Source organism: Eumetopias jubatus, unplaced genomic scaffold, assembly GCF_037043125.1.
Source record: "Eumetopias jubatus isolate StellerSeaLion01/CBP00866 unplaced genomic scaffold, mEumJub1_p1.0 scaffold_16, whole genome shotgun sequence".
In the NCBI taxonomy this organism is placed as follows: Eukaryota; Metazoa; Chordata; class Mammalia; order Carnivora; family Otariidae; genus Eumetopias; species Eumetopias jubatus.
The window spans coordinates 84137980-84158637 of NW_028274822.1; the positions used below are offsets into that span (position 1 = coordinate 84137980).

At 40.5% G+C, this 20658-nt stretch overlaps 1 protein-coding gene across 6 annotated transcripts in view; it reads left to right on the forward strand.

Moving 5' to 3' along the window:
• Window positions 1-20658, forward strand: part of HECTD4 (HECT domain E3 ubiquitin protein ligase 4) — a 183527-nt gene that overhangs the window by 84554 nt on the left and 78315 nt on the right. For 3 of the 6 annotated variants that reach the window (XM_028116433.2, XM_028116435.2, XM_028116436.2), the window contains exons 11-23: window positions 682-822; window positions 5560-5792; window positions 6174-6319; window positions 7661-7731; window positions 8360-8465; window positions 9055-9175; window positions 9861-9989; window positions 12083-12207; window positions 13647-13800; window positions 14317-14417; window positions 16061-16259; window positions 18350-18496; window positions 19614-19718. In XM_028116433.2, coding sequence (XP_027972234.2) covers window positions 682-822; window positions 5560-5792; window positions 6174-6319; window positions 7661-7731; window positions 8360-8465; window positions 9055-9175; window positions 9861-9989; window positions 12083-12207; window positions 13647-13800; window positions 14317-14417; window positions 16061-16259; window positions 18350-18496; window positions 19614-19718 — 1778 coding nt within the window. The remainder of the gene's footprint in view (window positions 1-681; window positions 823-5559; window positions 5793-6173; window positions 6320-7660; window positions 7732-8359; window positions 8466-9054; window positions 9176-9860; window positions 9990-12082; window positions 12208-13646; window positions 13801-14316; window positions 14418-16060; window positions 16260-18349; window positions 18497-19613; window positions 19719-20658) is intronic. The other 3 variants (XM_028116434.2, XM_028116439.2, XM_028116437.2) reach the window with 2 other exon arrangements.

Sequence of the window (20658 nt, forward strand, 5' to 3'; positions counted from 1 at the left end):
CTTTTAGCAATTTCTCTCAAAAAATCTTGCCAATTCCTTTTTCTTGTAAGAAATAATTTTTTGATGCTACTGTTTAATTCTAAGGATCAAAATAAGAAACACCCATGGGTGACATTCCTCTGCATAAATTGCTATTGAAGATACTGTCCATTAGGTTGTATGATGATGCCTGTAGCAAATTCTTCTCAAAGTTCATGCTATGAAGAGGTTTATTTCCCATGAGGCATTGGTATGCTTCTTATTGTTAGGAAATGAACATTATGCAATATATTGGATTTTCTCTTTGCCTTGGCTCCTAGGAAGCTCATCTTTAAGTTTTGGGCTTGGTTACTAAGGCTTTTGCTGTGTGTTAATGTTCACTACTCCTGTTAATACCTGTGTTTTGGGTTAAGCCACTTAAATCGTTTTGGGAATTAAAAGGGTCACAAATAAGTTAGTTACTAAGAACTGTCTATTCCATGAGACCTATTCCATTCTCACACAGGAGTTAAAGTAGAAATTGAGTCCTACCTTCTTGCTGAGCCCCAATCTAATGCTTTGCCAGATAAATATATGGGAATAGGGACGTGGATTGTCAGCAGCGGAGAGAGTTGCCCTTCCGTTCTTTAGCCGTGCTTTGGAGGAATATGTATATAGGCAGATGATGACGTGGCAGTTGAATGAAGTGTGCTTTTTTTGCAGGCGCCTGTTATGATACAATGAACAACATGCTTTGGACGTGCTCAAATGATTATATTGATCAGTGGTGTAATCCAGGGAACCAGGCCTTCCATTATGTTTGTCAGAGACTTGGAGTCAGCCACATCATCACTGAGCCCAAAGGTGAGGTATACTCATGGTCTTACAGGAATAGATTTTTTCCGTCATGAAATATGAGAAAACACACATAGCCCAAGCAACAAAATGTGTCTGCAGCTTTCCCACTTTGAACTTGAAACCTAACATCCTTGTTGCCTGATTGGTTTATTTTAGTTTTCTTAAGATTTTTTTGTTTAGTTATTTAAGAGAGAGAGCATGATCAGGGGGAGGAGCAGAGGGAGAAGCAGGCTCCCCACTGAGCAGGGAGCCTAGTGTGGGACTCGATCCCAGGGTCCTGGGATCATGACCTGAGCCGAAGGCAGATGCTTAACTAACTGAGCCACCCAGGTGCCCTGCCAGATTGTTTTATGATTAAATAAATATGTAAATAATAGAGGACTTGAGACTGTTTTAGAGAAAACTGTTAATGTCACTCTGAAATTGTCAGAACTTTGGTGCAAAAGTTGATTCTTTATTTGTACTTGCCATGGGATCATTTGCCATTTTAATGTTTTGCATTGATAACTTATTTATATACAAATTTAAAATTAGAATAACCAGTAAAGGATCTGTATTTCTTAAGTTACTATTTTTTTTTAAAGGATTTATTTATTTGACAGAGAGAGACACAGTGAGAGAGGGAACATAAGCAGGGGAGTAGGAGAGGGAGAAGCAGACTTCCCGCGGAGCAGGAAGCCCGATGCGGGGCTCGATCCCAGGACCCTGGGATCATGACCTGAGCCAAAGGCAGACGCTTAACAACTGAGCCACCCAGGCGCCCCTTAAGTTACTATTAAAATTTCGTGGCTTTCAAAGTCAGCTGTAGTGGTATGGAGGAGCAAATCCTTTCCCCATAAAGCAATGATAAAATGGACGTGATTACCAAAGACAACTATTTCTAGGCTCTGGAAACTGACCAAGGACATACACCAAGTTGAATAGTGAATATTCTTAAAGACCACTGAACTTTGGGTAAAAACAGTGGAAGTCTGTTGTACTCTTAGCTGAGGATGCTCCTGTCTCCCACCTTAAGCTTGGTCAGTGCAATATTCCCACCAGGGTAGGGCAGATCATGTAAACCAGCAGCTTTGCTTCCAGAGGGGGCTGACCTGATTTGAAGCAATACATGGAAAAAATTCCTGCCCAGCAACAATGTCAGTAACAGTACCAGTCTGAGTGGCAAACCAACAGAGAAGACTGGTGGCCTAGCTTGCCTGAGCTGCTCACCTGAGGCTGTGGTCGTGATTTAGGGCGGGCAGAGGACCAGCAGACTAGCCAGAGATTTACACATGAGCTCCGGGTAGTGAGGAAGCTACAGAGGGTCTTGGTTAGCTACCTGTCCATCTGTGTAGAAGAAGCTGGAGAGGGTCCAGCCTAGGTGGTTCACACAGACCTGGCTGAGCAGGAGCCTACACATACGTGTGGAGATGTGAGAGGGTCTCACAGAAAGTAAAATCCAGGGCACAGTTTAAAGCGTGTGACCCTTGGTGTGCTACCCCAAAACACAAAGACCCAGCCAGAGGGGCATACTTACTTGGCTCAGGGTATTTGAGCACAGACTTTGACTCAGACTAGATGATCCCTAGGAAACAGGCTTAAAAATAAAAAAAAAAAAAAAATGAAAGTACACAGATGAAAGAAAGTAACAAAGTAGAAAGAAGAATTGAAAAAAACCCAAACCAAACAGAAGTCAGTAGCAGGCAAAACTCCGATGTAGATGAAAACTATAGCAACTTTTATATATATATTGAAAGATCTAAAGGAAACTCCATTGAAAAGATGCAAGTATGATGACTATGACTTAAAAAAAATAGAGAATTTCAACAAATAAATTTTTGAAAAAAGAACCAGTTAGAAATTCTGGATTTGAAAAGTTCAGTGACTGCAAAGAGCAGCTCAGCAGCAGATTTAACACGGTGGGAGAAATAAATCTGCAACATGGATGTAGATAGAGTCATCCTATTTGAATAGCAGAAAAGGACACTCTTGTGGAGTACTGGTCAGTACTCTACATTTTGTAGAATGTCCTTCAGTTTGGGTTTATCTGATGTTTTCTCTCTCTCTCTCTTTTTTTTTAGATTTATTTGAGAGAAAGAGAGCATGAGCAAGGGGTAGGGGCAGAGGGAGAAGCAGACCCCCCCCCCCAACTGAGCAGAGAGCCCGATGCGGGGCTTAATCCCAGGACCCCAGGATCATGACCTGAGCCAAAGGCTGATGTTTAACCAACTGAGCCAGTCAGGCGCCCCTGATGTTTTCTCATTTTGAACTGAGGTTTTAGATTTTAGGGAGGAATACCGCAGAGGTGAAGTGCTTTTCTCATTACATCCTATCACAGGGCACGTGATATCAACATGATTTATTATTAAAATTGATCACTTGGTTTGGGGCGCCTGGCTGGCTCAGTCAGTGGAGCGTGCAACTCTTGGCATCAGAGTTGTGAGTTCGAGCCCCACCTTGGGTGTAGAGATTACTTAAAAATAAAATCTTAAAAAAAAAAAATCGATCACTTGGTTTAAATGCCAGCTTTCTTCAAAGTTACTATTTTTTCCCTTTCCAACTAGAAGCTAGTCATTAAGCCCACGCTTATGGGAAAGGGAATTAAACTCCACCTCCTGGAAGGAAAAGCATCACAGAACTTGTGGACATATGTTAATCACCACAGTAATGTTTTGAGGGAGGTGATACTTTGAGACTATGCAGTTATCAGATTTCTTTATTCTTGAGTTAGTTTGGTAATTTGTGTCTTTCTAGAAATTTGTCCATTTCATCTAAGTTTTCTTATTTGTTGGTATAAAGTTGCTCATACTATTAAAATTTTTATAAGGTCGGTAGTAACTTCTCTACTTTCATTCCTGATTTTGGTATATGTGTAGATTTACTAAAAATCATTGAATTGTGCACTTAGAATGGGTGAATTTTATCTTAAATTCTATCTCGATAAGGCTGTTGGGGGATAAAGAAACAGCAGGGGCGCCTGGGTGGCTCAGTCACTTAGATGTCTGATTCTTGGTTTCGGCTCAGGTCATGATCTTGGGGTCCTGAGATCGAGCCCCGTGTTGGGCTCTGCGCTCAGCAGGCAGTCTGCCTGTCCTTTTCCTTCTCCTTCGCCTGCGTGCTTTCTCACTCACAAATAAATAAATAAATAAATAAACTTTAAAAAAAAGGTCAACTGTATATTAGTGCCTCCCTAATTATTCTCTCCAAGCTTCTTGCTTAATCTCTAGATTATATATTCACCTCTACTCAGGTATCTAATAGGAATCTTCAACTTGTCAAGAACAAAACTCCCGTTTTTCCCCTTCTCCAAATCTCTACCTGGTGAATCCCCAGTAAGCTAGTATAGGGATCACAGTTCCTTCATACGCTTAAGCCACAAAATTATAGAGTTCTCTAGGAGTCTTTCTCTCACAGTTCTCATCCAAATGGACATCAGCCAATCCTGTCAGCCCCGATCCTCAAGATAGATCCCCAGTCCAACCATTTCCCACTGTGCTGCTACAGCTCTCACCGAGGCATTGGCGGCTTTAGCAGATGATCACGGGGGCCAACTCCCTGGTCTTCCTTCCTACTTTCTCCATAGTTGCCCTCCTCCGCCCCCGTACACTCATTTTCGCACAGTAACCACAGTCTTCTACAGTCTCCGTAGTCAGGTCTGTCCCTCCTCTGCTCCATCTCCTCCAGCGGCTTCCCGTCTAACTCGGAATAAACCTCATTTATTTGGGTAGGTCCCAGAGACTAGCTTTCAGAAAGTCTTTGGTGAGGACGAATAGTACTAATCCAAATTACTGTAAAAGCAAGGACTCAAGACACAGAAGAGTGTGGAACCCAGCCTAGCCCTCCAGTTAACATACAATTGAAAAGTCCATTTTTGGCCAGGTTTACCTTCTCTTTGGTTTTCCACGAGTCCTTTCCTCGTAGCTTCCAGTGCCCACAGTCCTTCTGCAATTCCAAGTTCCCCCCACCCAGACCCGCCTCTCCCAGATCGCCTGCTTTCCTGTTCCTTTAAGGCAGTTCATTTCAGCTGGTTTAAGAGGAAAAGCAGGTTTTTGGGTTTTGTTGTTGTTGTTTTTTGCATTTCGCATTTTGCCTATTATTTTCACCTCCATTCCGTGAATGCCCATGACCATCCATGGAGTGTTATTATGATGTAAGAGGATTCTCATGAACCCTCAAGGTTGAACTGATGGCTCTCTAGGTTGTAGTGACTAAATGAGATAAAAATGGTGAGGTACTGTGGGAGGAGATATTTGTGGACCTGGGGTGGGGATGCAATGGGGGTGGTGTTCTATCATAGAGAAGCCATAGAAGATAGATTTTACTAGACTGGTTCCAGCATGGGCTCTGAGCGGACATGGCCTGTATGCAAATCCCAGATCTACGCTTAGTAGCTCTGTGACCCAGGGCGAGTTACTTAACCTGACATTGATTTACTCCTCTACAAAACGGGGCTAAAATAGTCTTAACCTTATAACAGGGTTGTAAGGTAATACATGTAAAGCATTTAGCCCATTGTCCAGCATACAGAAAGGGCTCTCTCAGTGGTTACTTAAGCTCCTTAAAAATGGGAATTCCCTATTGTGTTCATTTTCACCCCAGCACTCAGTGGCAGGGAAGAGGATTTTTCAGAAGTAGTGGAAGAGATGAGAGCCAAGATATATCTGTCCTAGTGCACTTGTTCCTTTTGTAAACCAGAGTTCTGTTCCTTGGGGGGCCACGGGTGGAGATGTCTTTCCTCACTCAGTTTCTTTTTTCATTTTTTAGAAGAGGCTATAACCACAAACGAGGTTATAAACCAGTTATTGCACCACGTTGGTGCGATGTGCATACACCAACTCAATCTTCTTGCCACCAACCCCAATCTTCCAATCACAAGTGTCTTGGGCAAGCAGCATCCAATTGAAGCACACCATCTTAGCAGTATTTGTGACATTATGGAGAAGGCCATGGTTAACGGAGATACCTGTATCATACGCTGTATTCTCGTTGTCTTTCAGGTAAATGAACTGTTCTGACAGAAGTAAGGTCATAGAGAAAATGAAACCCAAAACTTGGTTTCAGTCAGCTAATTTCCACCAGAAGAAAAGTTTAATAATATTCCCTTCTCGTATGTTAACCACATTCTAATTCTGTACTTAGAATTAGAATTATATTCATTGCATTACAGTTAATGGAGTATTGCTGTAGGTAGCTCATTGCAATTAATATATATATATAATATTTACTATAATTATACCATTATACAATAGAGGAGATTGTGGTTAAAAATCCACCCGGATATCTGTTCATAAGAATATCTACTATGTGCTTTTTTCATAGGGATAATTTTATCCCTAGTAGAATTAGCATTTTTAGATATACCCCTTATGTTTCCGTAGGTGGTATTTAAATTTTTCTTCAGCCCACAAACTGAAAGGAATCGAGACATCATTCGACGGTCTGGATTGCTGCTTTGGCAGTTGTTGATGGCACCAAAAGATCAGATTTGCCCTGAAATTCAGAAGGAAGTGTGTCTTGCCATCAGGTAATCTGCAAATGATTTTCTTCATGGTTTTTGCAAAATGCTTCTCCTGTGCTGCATTGTAATCTTTCCTGCAGTTCAGTAGCATAGAAGTCTCTTACCCCATCCCACAGTCAGGACCTCGTGAATAGGGAGTAATTTAACCAGAGAGGCTTGTGGCCCCACTCCCAGAGGCCCCAAGCCATGTGTGTAACTACGTTCTTCATCTTGCCTTTTGGATTTTGAAAGAAAAATAAAAGCAAAACTGTTGAGAGGATTTTTTGATGGTTTGCAAGTGGATGTTCCTGTCATTTAGGGAGAGTGTGTGGCAAGGTGGCAAAGAAGCATGTTTGGACAGCCAACAGACCTGGATTCTAGTCTTTGCTGCTCACAAGCTCGATTCAAGGCTTCCATTTCCTCAGCTGTAAAGTGTACATAAAAATAACATCTACTTTAAGAGTTTATGAGATTTTAATAAGATAAACCCTGATATAAAGTGCTCAACAATATTAGCCTTTTAAATTCTATTTAAAACCTTGGTAGAAAAGATGGCAGAATTTGTGGGCCATTTTTGTTTATTATCATTTAATCTTTTTTTTTTTAGTGCAATTAAATTTTATCCAGGAATATAGCCTTAATGTGACCAAGTATAATTTAGTGATCAAGAGAGAACTGAATGCTTGGTCTAGAAGAACTGTCTGATGGGAGTGAGCAGAGAGGGAGGGTTTCCCCCCCCCCTTCCATAATCGATTATGCTTCGGGGCTCTTTCTGTATTAAGTAATAAGGCAGTAATTTAAATCTGGTGTCATGAGGAAACTTCTGAGGGTAATGTATGTTCACTCCCTTGATTGTGGTGATGGTTTCATGGGTCTATGCATATGTCAAAACTTGTCATACTTACACTTGAAAAATGTGCACTTTATTGTATGTCAAACCTCATTTAAAAAAAAAAGAACAGTTCTGACACTACTTGCAGTGCTTTTCACCTTGCCCTTTTGGAAAAGCTGAGATTTAGAAATTTCACTTCTCAAATGTGCTTTTGGTCACAATCTGGATATATACCTGCTCAACAACATTGACTTTTTATAGCTCAGTTCTCTTTAACCAGTTCCATATCCAGCCTCAGACAAGATCTTATTTTGGTAACTCGTAGACAAGAGAAGGAGAACCTGTTTATCACAGAGGTGAATGGGCTATATCGTGACAGTGAATTTAGGTTCAGCCACTTTGTCAGTGATGAAGCTTCCCTCCGAGTTTTATGTAATCACGCTGCCATCTTTAATATAAATACGAATTAAAATATTTAGAATTTGGATTTTCTAGAACATTTGTTGAAAAGCTTTTTGACTTTTCTGTCCTTTCAGCTCTGGTTTAAATATCTTATACCCCGGTGAAACCGAAATCAATAACTTACTGAAGCTGGTCTTAACGGAAGGTGAGAATTATCCTTGAATTCTCCTTGAACAATCATCCCTTTTTTTTGTCCCTAAGGAGACCACTGGCTATTAAGATAATAGATATTTCTTTTCTTCATACCTGTTAGTATTCTTCTTAAAATGTATCTGCACATATGCTAACGCTTCTACTGGGCTGAGAGCAGAAACTGTGTTCTATGTCTCTTCAAGCTTTATAAACCTTTTTCTATCCACACCGCTTAGCAGAAGGTGCCTGACGGTAGATGTTTAATGCACGTTAAAGATAATGACTTCTTGGGGATTTCTAAGTCAGTTTGTTTCCTCCAAAACCCAACTTTTTAAAGTTAGACTAAACAAATGCAACAAAGTTCACCCTGTCAAAGACACTCTGCCTTTAAAAGCAACATTAACTTAAGGAATTAGAAATCACACTTTATGATGTATGAAAAGGTGAATTACACTTAGATCAGGATGTACTGGTTTTAAAAAGTCTGATCTGTGATGTTTTTGCTGCTGCTGTTTGTGTGAGTACATGTGCCTGGAGCCCCTAGATTGTCACCAGTCTGTTCCTTTCAAAACTTGTTTTAATAGCCTCAGTTTTCTAAGTGTAATCACCAGGGGCATTTACGGAGCTTTGTTCTGTGTCAGGAGAGAGAAACAGCGGCCTCTCCCAGCTGCGGGATGTGATTCTAACCAATTTAGCTGAACAACTTCAAAACAACCGGTTTGGCAGCGAGGAGGATGAGCATTACAGGTGACACCAGTTATGCTGTTGACTGCTCGTCTTCTCTTTGTATCTTTCCCAGTAATTAATTTACATTTAAATATATTTGATCAATGTTAGTCTCCTGTAATATGATGATAATTAGCATGTTAAGTCAAAATCACAGATAAATTGAAAGATAATAAATCCCACACTTGCCCTAAGAAGCGATGATAGCATTTTTCAGTTTTATCACCAGAGTACCTTAGGCCTGCAGAAAGGTTCTTGTGGAAATAAGAGTTGGAGCTTATTTAAAAATCTTGGTGGAGGGTGCCATTCAAATCGCTGGGCTATGAGGGAGAGTAAGGGTGTGGTGGGAACTAGGAAGGTGAGAAGGTGCTGGTTTTCTTTGCTGTTTATGAAATACTTGGACTGGGTGCTTGGGTACTATTTTGTTTCTGTAAGTTTGATTTAGATAATACACCTAGTTGTTAGCATCATTACTGAGTAAGATGATTCACTTACAGAACCAGTTAATTTTGTGTCTTCTATTGGTCATCTCGTACCAATTGTATACAATTTATCCTTTTATTATTAAACCATCGGTATCTTACTGTTACATTTTTCCTGCATTTTAAAGACTAAATGATGAACTTTTACACTACATTCTGAAGATTGTTGTACGGGAATCCTGTATCTTAATCACCAAGTGCCAAACTGTCTCTAAAGAGGATTTTCAAAAACTCCTTTCAACTGTGCCTGTAAGTAAAAATGTGTTTAATGAAGGCAAAATTATATCATGTGTCCCTGTTTTCACGTTACCGTATTGAGGTGTGTATGTATACATGACCGTAACACACTCTCCAAGGCAACCTTAGTTGATGAAAGTCAGTGGGTGACTGTTTCTCCTGGAAATACAGAACCAAATGAATCCACTTGGAATACTTTGTCTAAAGACTCTATTCCTCCTGCTTAAATGTCTTGATGTAGTAAATTGTTTGACTAAGTTTGGATGTTTTCATTTTGTTTAAAATAGGATTTCCCCTCCTGTTAATTTTTAATGTAGCATTGTTTTCTAAAGCATCACTGTTACACAAATTGAGAAGAGCCAAGAAATTCTCTTAAGGGTTTGGGTAGACTCTTCTCTAGTGGAGATGCATGAGAGAGGAAGAGGGTGGGAAGAAGAATTAATAAGAGGGACAAATTCAAGTAAGTATCTGTGTGATTAGTGTGAATTCTGTAGCAGAAGGCACAAAGTTACAGTAAATGTGTCAAATGACGTATCAAAAGCCATGTGGAAATAAGTCACCTGAGAAACTAACCTGGTCTGTTTTCTGTACTTTCTCTTTTGTTTCCCTTGTCCAAATCTTATAAACACATGAGGATTACATGACCCCTTCTTTCAGTAGGGTATAGATCATCTAAATGCCCTTATTTGTATTAAAGGCTGCATCCTCCTGCCTGCGCTATCTGATGGCAGTTCAGAACCACCTTCTCAGTAACACTATTTTGATTAAACCCGATGAGAATGATGACAGTGACAACTCCTTGCAGGGAGAGACATTGAAGGTACAGGTAAACACCAAGCTTTCTTCTAACGATGCTTTCTACCCAATGTGTAAAGCACAGCTTAATTGGCTAAATCTCTGTGTATTACGATGTCAGATTTCACCATGTGGCTTATGTTTTTGTGAGAGGTGATATTAGGTCACTCATTTCATAGGTTTTTATGTCATTGCACAGTAGTTACCGTATTTGTGACACTCTCATAGTGTGTCATCCATGTGCTTCTGTCAATCTTTTTGTGCCTCGTTTATTTTCATCTTTTTTAAAGAACTATAAAATATGGCACTTACAAGTGATCTCCTATCCATCTGAAATTTATGTATATATAGATAAAATAAATCTGGGTGTGTAACATTTGAAATAATTTTGACATTGTGGCTGCTTTATGATATTCTCTCCATTCAAATAACTTCCAAAAGGTGATAATTTTCTCACAACCTCTATATCGAATAATTTCTAAATCTACAGTTCATTTCATCCTCTGTAATTATTTTTAAGTTAGCTTCTGTGTAAACTCAATAATTTGTTCCCACATTGCAATTTATAGCAATCCAAAGATTTTTTTATAGCAGTGGATGTTATAATTTTGACAGATGCTGGAGGCTGTTATTTGCATTGTTCTTCAGAATTTCTTCTTTGTTAGGGAATGAGAGAAATCAATAAGAACTTGATTCTTCTTTAAAATGTTGACTAAAACACACTGAAAAATTAAGGACGCCAAAAAGCTAAAAGCCATTATAGTTGCCCTTTTCTTACTCCATTACACATGTGTACTGTGAAACCCATAACCTTGCTAGTTCCTGTTTATGAGTTGATCTTATTATAGTCAGTTTTTTTTTTTTTTAAGATTTTATTTATTTGAGAGAGAGAGAGAGCACATGAGAGGGGGGAGGGTCAGAGGGAGAAGCAGACTCCCTGCTGAGCAGGGAGACCCACGTGGGACTCGATCCCGGGACTCCAGGATCATGACCTGAGCCGAAGGCAGTTGCTCAACCAACTGAGCCACCCAGGCGCCCTATAGTCAGTTTTTAAACAGGCAAAAGTGCATGAATTAATCATTTCAACTGCTGATACTACTGATTAACTTCTCTTGCCTTAGTTTCCTAATCAGTGAAAAGGGGCAGTAGGTCTCCCTTGTAAGGCTCTGTGAGGGTCAGAGCAGGAAATGCCCCCACTGTGCCACAGTCGGCACGCGGCAGCTGATGGCATCCATGGGACTTAAACCGTGGTTTAGCCTGTCAGTTCAGAATTCCTTTTCTCTTAAATGATAAAAACATCTTAATAATTCCAAGAAAGGCCCCAGGAAAGTCCAATAATGAAAACCAGTGTTTTCTCTTTGAAAAGCTAAATTCCATAAGTTCTTCATTAGCCCATGGAGAGAAATACTTGTGGCAGAAGAGGCTGAGTTGTCCAGTATTTCTGGGAAAAATTAAAAACCCAGTTTTCACCTAAAGGGTTAGGTTGGTCATATTTTTTTTTAATAGAAAATAATTGTAAACTAAATATTTCTGTGATTTTAACTAGTACTTCTTAACACATTATTTAGTATTTGTATGCCCATGAACTCTCTAATAGTTATTTTTAATGTTTGATAGCCTGTAACTGCCTACTTTAACTGAATTTTTAACTTGCCTGCTTTCAAGTGTAATGGTTTAAAACATTAAGTAAAAAGGTCACTTGTGCTGTTTCAGAATGTTGTGTTTTGTCTCATTTTATTCACCGCCTATACATGCGCCTTTTACTGTTCTGTTTTTCTCTTTAGCTATCCTCATACCACCCAACGCAATCTTCCACCTGGACAGTTTCTGGGCTGGCCACCGGGAGCTCTCTTGTGCTGGAGGGGAGGGGAGAAATGCCTTTTCTCCCAGGGACTCGGTGTGCTCCCCGTGAAATACTGCGTATTTCTGTCAGCACTCCAGACCTTAGCCTCCCAGATCAAATTGCTACTTGCCATTCTAGCGGAACTTACTGCTTTGGGCTTATTCTGGCCACCTCATTGTTTAATTTGGAAATGCATCATTAAATACATCATTCCATGTTGTCATTGTGAGTGTACACTCATCACAAAGCTGAAAAATAATATTATGATATTTTCTACCTAGGAGCTAAAGGTCAGTATTTTGGCTCTTGCCACCCAAATCCTGACTGGATGTGATGAAGTGTTGGAAATGCTACAGCAGGTCACGACTGCCCTCATAAATAGTGACCTAGCTGATCGTGAACAGAGGTGAGGAACTGGCTTGTGAGCTGTGACCCGCTGCCCTTCAGGAAGCAGAATTTGCTTATGAAAGCAAAATCTTTTAGAACATCGAATGTTCATTTAATATAGAGGGATTTTTGTGAGAATAGGTTGAAACGGCAAGCGTTTCAATGCCAAGTGTTATTGAACTCTTTAATGGTGCTTTTCGGTGAGACTGGGCTAACAGCCATGGTCTAAGGGGGCAGCGAGGTTGTGGTGCTCAGCCTCATCGCTGACATTTGGGTCTGCCACCATCATCGCTCCCAGACTGGCCTTTCCTTCACTTATCTGGCTCAGCACCGCGTGTACTGGGTTCCCTTGTGATAAGGACTTTAGAGAGGCAGAGATGACTTAGTAATATGGAAAATTAACTGCTGTGCAAAAGATGATGCTGACGTGATGTCTTAAGATTTTACTGCAAATACAGGAGTGACCTACATAGAGGGTAATCTTCTCTTTCCCAGTAATAAAGCTCTTTCTTCGTCCTCCCCATTACAATTTCGGCTATGGTTTGCTGTACATCTGTGCTTATTGATGATTTTAATGTTAGAGATACTGATCCAAAACAACCCTGCAGTGTAATTTTTCCTCCTGTAGGCCTGTCTGTCCCCATGTCCCTGTTTCTTGCCCATTCCCAGAGAGTAGGTGGCCAGGTTGAAATCGGGGACAGTATAGCCCAGACAGGCATTGCACTGGGGCTTGATGAGACACCAGGTGGAGCCCACTGCTGGCACACAGCGCAGATTTGTCTGGGGGGGAGGGACGGTCTGAGAGCCTGAGAGATGGGAGGTCTGTTTCTTGTTCCAATCCCAGTTCCCTAAGTAGTCTTGGAGAATTTATATAACCCACATCTTTCTTTGGGTGAGTCACATAAATCTTAATTCTTCTAGCAGAGGTTTGGGATATTAAGAATGTGATTTTGGGTAATCATTTTACAACGTATACATATGTCAAATAATTATACACCTTAAATTTATACAGCCTTATATCTCAATTACATCTCAATAAAAAGGGGAGGGGTCATGTGATTTTAAAAACAAATTAAAAATCTGTGTTGTAGCCAGGTACCTTTTCCCTATCGGAGACTCTGCACCTGTGGCGCCAGAGCCAAGGGAACTTTGCACGTGGTAACTATCTAGAGTAGCCGTTTGTATTCTAGAAGCCATTTATAAAGTGCTTCAGAGGTGCTATGAAATGCACTGTGTAAACTATTTTAGCAAAACCACGGGCTGAAGGTGAAACCATTACTAGATGGCTGTCCTCTCCCTCAGCGGTAGAAGGTGGGAAATTTGTGGACTGAATTGCTATAGCTGTAAGTGCTCAGCAGTTCAAGGAAATGCAGTTTAAGAGAATTTGTTGGAGAAAGATGATGGTTGCTTCTTCACGTGATTTTGCTTAAGCTGTGTGTCTTCTTGAACTTTTTATAGGTTAAAAGGCTTGGAACAAGTAACTAAGGCTACTATGCTTGGTCACCTTCTTCCAGTGTTACTGACTTCGCTGATGCATCCAAATTTACAGACTCTGACTATGGCCGACGCCCTGATGCCTCAGCTAGTGCAGCTGGTGCTCTACACCAGTCAGGTATGACCCTCGCTGTGCCAAAGTGAGCTGCTCTTCGGCCAACCCACTTCATGCTGCGGCCATGTACATTTATTGAAGGCCGAGTAAACATAACTGTGTCTGTCATAAGCCAAGGGAGATAACAATGGAATGAAGAAAAATATTGTGTCATAAAAATAAACTAGATTATTAGAAAACATATCTGTTTGACTAAATTACTTAGTGCAGTCTTACAGCAGGTGTGGATTGCCGGGTGCCTGTAAAAATGCTAAGCTACAATGCTACTGAGATCCTACCATTATATTCAGTTTCCTGAGTCCTTGCCAGCTATTGGTGACTAATAGAAAGGATATGTGCCATTCCGGCATTAAATAAAATGGTGTTAAGTGGTCTAAGTAGCAAAGCATTTCTTCGTGAAGGAGGGCAGATGAGGATTGTAAAAAGATGACTTAAGTGAGAATTCTAAATTTGGCTCTAGTACCATCCAGATACCTGACAGTAAGCACTTTAAGACATGATGATGGTTTTGTGTTTCAGACGGCTTTGCTGCTTAAAACCCAGTGTCCAGTTTTTGCCGAGGTGGGCTGTTCCCCATGTGGTGCATCAGACCAGAAGGGCAGGCTGTTCCCCGATGAGAGGTGAAAGATGCTGCTTCCTTGCAGGAACCCCTGCCTTGTTTTCTTCTGGTGAAAGCCTAGTTCTCCTTTCACAACACTGATTTTTAGCAAGGATTATGTAACTGGAAAAAGAAAGAGACTCTAGGGTCAGCGTTTTACAGATAATTATAGAACTGCTTTGTAGATTTATAGGACCGGGTTAGAGTAAATTGCCCACACATCAAGAGATTAAAGATTGACAAATTCTCATATACCAGTGATGGAGATGTAAACTATTATGACTTTGGCAAATAGTTTGACAGTTTCTTGAAAAGTTAAACATACACCTACCACACGACCTAGCTATTCCACTTCTGGGTATTTACACAAGAGAGAAGAAAGCATAGGTTCTTACAAAGACTTGTATACGAAGGCTCATAACAGCCTTAGAGTAGCCCAAGACAAGAAACCCAAATGTCTGTCGTCAGGTGAATGGTTAAACGAATTGCAGTATATTCGTATGATGGAGTCCTACTCCGCAATAAAAGGGAGTGAACAGTTGATATATGCAACAACATGGGTGAATCTCAGAATCCTTATGCTTAGTGAAAGAAGCCAGATCCCCCGCCCCACCGAAAGTACATACTATATGATTCCAGATATATGAAACTCCAGAAGATACAAACTAATTTCTAGTGATAGAAAGCAAAAAGTGATTGCGTGGATTACAAGAAGAAAGAGGAAACTTCCTGAGTATATACATATGTCCAAACTTACCAAGTTGTACACTTTAAATATGTGTAGTTTATTACATGTTGATAAAACTTAAAGCTGTCTTTAAAAACACTGATCAGAAAGGAACGATTTTTTTGCGTTTCTCTGGAACAGGGTGCTATGCAGCTGAGCTTTGTGCAGTGACGAAACTGCAACTTTGTTGTCCAGTACCATCTGCCATAGCTACATGCTGTTACTGATGACCATCAGTGTGGCTGATGTGATCTAGAAACTGAATTTTCAATTGTATTTAATTCAGATTGAATTTAAATGGCCACATTTGACTAAGTGGCCACCATATTGGCTAGGGCAGAGCTGAAAAAAGAGAGTTCATTCCACAACAGCTAAGTGTTGGTTGTAGGAGTTTGTATGCCACAGCCTTGGGCTGTGAAGTCCTTGAGAGTTTAATTACAGTAGATAAGAGGACTTTGAAGGCACTTTTCTTTAGTAAAAATTACAGTAAAAACTAGCCACATAGATTCATGGAGTTTTCAACAATTGACGTTTTGATATCAACAATAGGGACCTTGATAGGGCAGGATACTAATCCTGTGGGATTTGGAAAGTGACCAATCTTAAGGGTCCTTTGTAGCATTTTTTTTTTCTTCCTGAGTAACTTGAAATGAGAGTTGGTGAGGTCCTTTCCTGGATATGAATTAGGCTTTCCTTCTTGAAAAGAGAGGGGGGAAAATTGCAAATACATTGTCTAACAACAAAAAAGAAAAAAAGAGCCTTAAATATAGGAGTTTTTAAAATGTTTCTGATCGCCACTGATTCCTAGCATTTAAAAGCCGCAAGGATATGGAAAAGTAAAGCAAAATTTCTAAACCTTTTATATTTTACTATGTGCACGTCTCCTTTTTCCTGTCCTCGCTGCTAAGCTAAATCACTTTCTCTTTGTCTGGTTTTAGGATGCTGGAAGAGAAGGAAGAGCCAGGCTTTCTCACTGGTTTAAAGATTCCTGCTCCATGGGCTGCTGGGAAGACTGTGGAAACAGTCCACCCTGTCAGAGACAACTATAAATTTAAAGAAACTGTCCACATCCCAGGAGCTCGCTGCCTGTACCTTAGATTTGATAGCAGATGCTCTTCACAATATGACTATGACAAAGTAAGCAAGACTGGCTTCGTACTGGCTCCACCTCCAATAAGCTGATTTCTTAGATGCTTCTTATTTTTCTTTGCTCCTGGTCACCATTCTTGACTTATTTCTGTCTGCAGATGTCTCTTTGGAGAACTTTCTTAAGATATGCCTTGAAGGGTAGTGGTTGGGGAATTAAAGAACCAGCAGCTCTGTGTTTTAAGAACCGTATTTTCATGACATGTTGAAAGTGTACTCTTGTAAGCTTTCAAAAAGTTTAGATCTGAGTCAGAGGAAATTTTCCTTACTGATTACCTATTGCTTTCCTTCTGTGCTTGGAATTCCTGTAGACAGGCGGTGTCCATTCATCTAGAAAGTTCTTACTGCCCAATTCTGGGGCTTCTCATGTATTCTTTGGGAGAAGGTGGCCTTTTAGAAGAGTTTCAATGTGCTAGGATCTGTTTTATTTTTATTTGAGTTATTTTTTCTTGTCAGCACCTCCGGGCCCATGTAGATTTTGAAAAAGAGTAGTTTCCAACCTAGTGGCTTAACAGTTTTAAGTGAAAGGAAACATTTGAGGGGTTGTAATACTTTTTTTCTGTTTATATTGTTGCATTGCAAACTGCCATGTTGAACTCAGGAGGAAAGGTGAATGAACTTGTGACACATAACCTTATACAAGAACAGCTGAAGGATTATCGCATAGCTTTGTACATATACAGGACTACATTTATGTAGATTGTTAGCTATCTGTTGTCTCCTCTGTGAACTGTATAAGGGCAAAGATCTTAAATCCCTTCCGGGGAGATTTGTAAGTGAAAAATAAAGGACTTCTTAATGGTATATACTCTGAGATGGTGAGACACATCACTGAGCAAATTACAGAATCCTCTTTCCCATCATCTTTTAGGTTAGTGAAAACTCCCAGGTGTCCAGAGGGGTTTAAGGTTTGCCTCCAAAACTCACTTTAGCTGGAGGCAAGAGAATTTAGAAAATGGTCTTTGGTAGGCCTTTCAGAGAACAAATCTCCTGCCATCAGCCTGCCCTACTTCATAGTTCCTGTCATCAGCTACCCCCATTTCCTACATTAAAGTGCTATGACTGTTTAAAATAGAAATGGAGAGATTGGCATATCAGTCGGTGTAATTTTGTTTCTCCTTTAAAACCAGTAATTTGCATCTTCTGACGTATGCTAGCCAGCACCTGCAATGGGCATCAGTGTTCAATGTGGAGGCACAGGGAGATGTGCTCCACAGATAAAAGTAACATTTACTTTTCCAGTGGTCCCGGTTGGTGTCAGCAAAAGGTCCAACAGGGTAAGAGAGCACTCCATGATACATGTCAAGGGTTAGAAGCATAGCTTCTAGATCCACACTGAGCTCTCTTGGGTAGTCAGAGGTGGTCAGAGTGCATGTTCGAAGACAGGATTTGGTATTTACAGAGCCCAGAGCCTCATTCTTCCAGTGGAAGTATTTGAATGCCAAATGACCTTTAAATGTTTCTCCTGCATATTAGAAAGTTGGTTAATTGGATTTAAATAAATAATCTTTATTGAAGAAAAGTATTGACATGTGAAAACTGACCCAAGAAGCTGCAGCCCCCTTTCTGGCCTAAATTTGTGTCATTTTCTTTTTATACCATTAAGCAACATTCTAAAGATATATGGCTTATTTTCCATTTGTTGCATTTTTAAAAATCCTCATTCATTGACTTTTTGGTTTTTGTGTATGTATGTGTTCTTTTGTTTTTGCCTTTATTTTGTTGTGTTAGATATAACCATCTTTCCATCTGTATTTGCTCACTTTATTAATTTGGGGGAGGACTTAAGGGGACAAACTGTACCTGTTATTAATGAGTTAAATGTCATTACTTGGCATTAAAATAACTACTTGAAACATATGTATACTAGCTGGGTAGAACTATGTTAACGTGAGGTTCCCTAGGCAATTAAATTGTGGCAAGAGTTGTTGTACCCAAACTAGTATCAGTTGTACCTTAAAAATCAGGGAATGTTAGTTCTATAATAACGACACCAGTGCCTGGTTATAAATATGTTTTTAAACAAACATTTTTTTGCAGCCTTTTTATTTGTAGATGTTGTTTTTGTTTTTCTTTTACAGTCTAACAGTATATTTTCTGTTTTGAAGTTGGTGATATATGCGGGGCCTAACACAAACAGTAGGAAGGTTGCTGAGTATGGAGGCAACACACTGGGATATGGCAGCCGTAGTGTCTTAGGAACTGGCTGGCCCAAAGACTTGGTGAAGGTATGGTATCCAGTCAGATCCACTTCCTAGAAAGGAAAAATGAACTCCCATTCCCTGGGCCTGAGTATTAACTCCAATTCCAGAAAAAAAAATTGTCCGTGGGTGCTTTTGTTGAGCTGGGGGCTGTCTTGCCAGGCCTGGAAACTCACTACGTCGTTCAGAATGACCATCCTTTAACTTGTAGGGCCTCAGACCCCTGTCTGCTCCAGAACTAGGATCCATTCTCCAGGGACTGAGTGCTCACAGCATTTCCTTCCCTGTCCCTTAAAAGGCCTGCTAGTTCTTCCAGCTTGCTTCTTCTCTGCCCTCTCCTGTGATGGGTATCCTAGAACCACAGGGCCATTGCAGTTTAAAAATGTGGAGTCAGTGTTTTCCAAAACGAATTTGGGCCTCTGGGGCAATACTAATGATCCATCCTCAAATTGATGAGATACCAGTCGTGCTTTGTAATCGGGGCCCTAGAACTACAACATATCTACCTAGAATATGAGTATGAATTGAAATGCCCACTGAAACCTGAAAACCTCTCCAGAGTCTGTCTTGGAGCCTTGATCTCAAATGCATTACATATCCTCTTTAATTCAGCCACAGACAGCAAGTTACGTCTAGGCATAGAGTCTGGATGTATCCAAATCCCCATCAGCGTGACACTTTCAATTGTTCTTTCATTTCCTACATTATGTTTCTTCCTCGTGGTGTTGGTTCTGCAATACAGAGCAAGGTCTTCCAGCACTCTGTGTTCTTCAAGATATGGGCCGTTTGCCTGCCCTACCAGGACAAGTGAGGTGGTGAAGTGGACAGGGGGAGGGCAGAAAGAATAGAAGTCTGAGGAATTTATTGAAATTATGCTCAAGATTTAATCTTTACTATGATCCTGCTATTGGGCAGTTGTGGCCCATTTCACAGATGCCTCGCCCCAGACCTACCTGGTCAGGAGAGACACCTGAAAGGTTGGTGTCCAGATGAGAGGGGATGGAATTTGAGTCAAGCAAGCGATTGAGAAAAGGAGTGAAATATTGCTGTGGTCCTTTTGAAAGTAAATCTCTGAAATTCATTGCTCTCTTGAAAGTCATGTGTCTTGTTTTTAAAGTGTATTTTCCCCCCCTTAAATTTTAAGGTGGAAGGAGATACAGTCACCTTCTCCTTTGAAATGAGAAGTGGCCGTGAACACAACACTCCCGATAAAGCTATGTGGGGCTTTGCTTGCACAGTTCGCGCTCAGGTACTTGAATCTAACCACTGCTGTGGGCATAATGTACTTTCTCCTATGTGCCTTGGTTACATACATCATATTTGCCCTGGAAACAGGGCAGAATATGAGCTGCGGTTTCATCCATCTCTTCCATTTGGCATTCGTAGACTATCAAGAGTAGTAGTTTTGTGGAATAAAACTAGCTGTGACCTAAAGTCCATTCAACAGCACAGAAAGAATCCATTGCTAGGGGCTCCGTCTTCAAAGCCTGGAGAGGTGATCTGCCTCCAGCATCTTTCCATAGGGCAAAGGAGGCTCGAACACCTAATAGAAGTAAGCACTGGGATTCTGGGTTTTTAGAGTAATGGGATCAGATTTTCATTCTGTTCTCAAAGGCTCATCTTGCTAGTCTAGGTCTGTCTCTGCTTAATTACATGTGTTACACGGTATATGGGTTTAATCTACTCCTTTTAACGTTACCAAATAGTTACTTTCCCCCAGGATTCTAGGTAAATTCTTTTCCCACCTGGGGTTTAAAAAAAAAAAAAGGCGAGTATTAGGAGTTCTTCTAATCCCTTCAGTTGCCTGATTTGTAAAACCTATTTTGGACTTGGAGATTGCTTGAGTTTAACCAAACTAACACACTCTAGAGTGAAAGTGTCTGCTAGAATGAAAGCTCCGTGAGGGCAGGAATCTTTTTTCTCTGCTGTTTATCTCAAGCACCGAGAATGATATGCTCAGATATTTGTTGAATGAATTCAGTATAAGGGATTGACAATATCTTGGTTCGAGCACAGGATGGAGGTGACAAAATAAAACTGTGATTTATACCCGGATAGGCACAGCAGAGAGGAATCCATCCAGAGAATCTTGCATGAGATTTGTGCTGTCTGTAATACGGAGTCTTATCAGCTCTTCTCTCTCCAGAATTGTGTTGAGACTTCACTCTGTGGTCATTGCCCCATGCCAC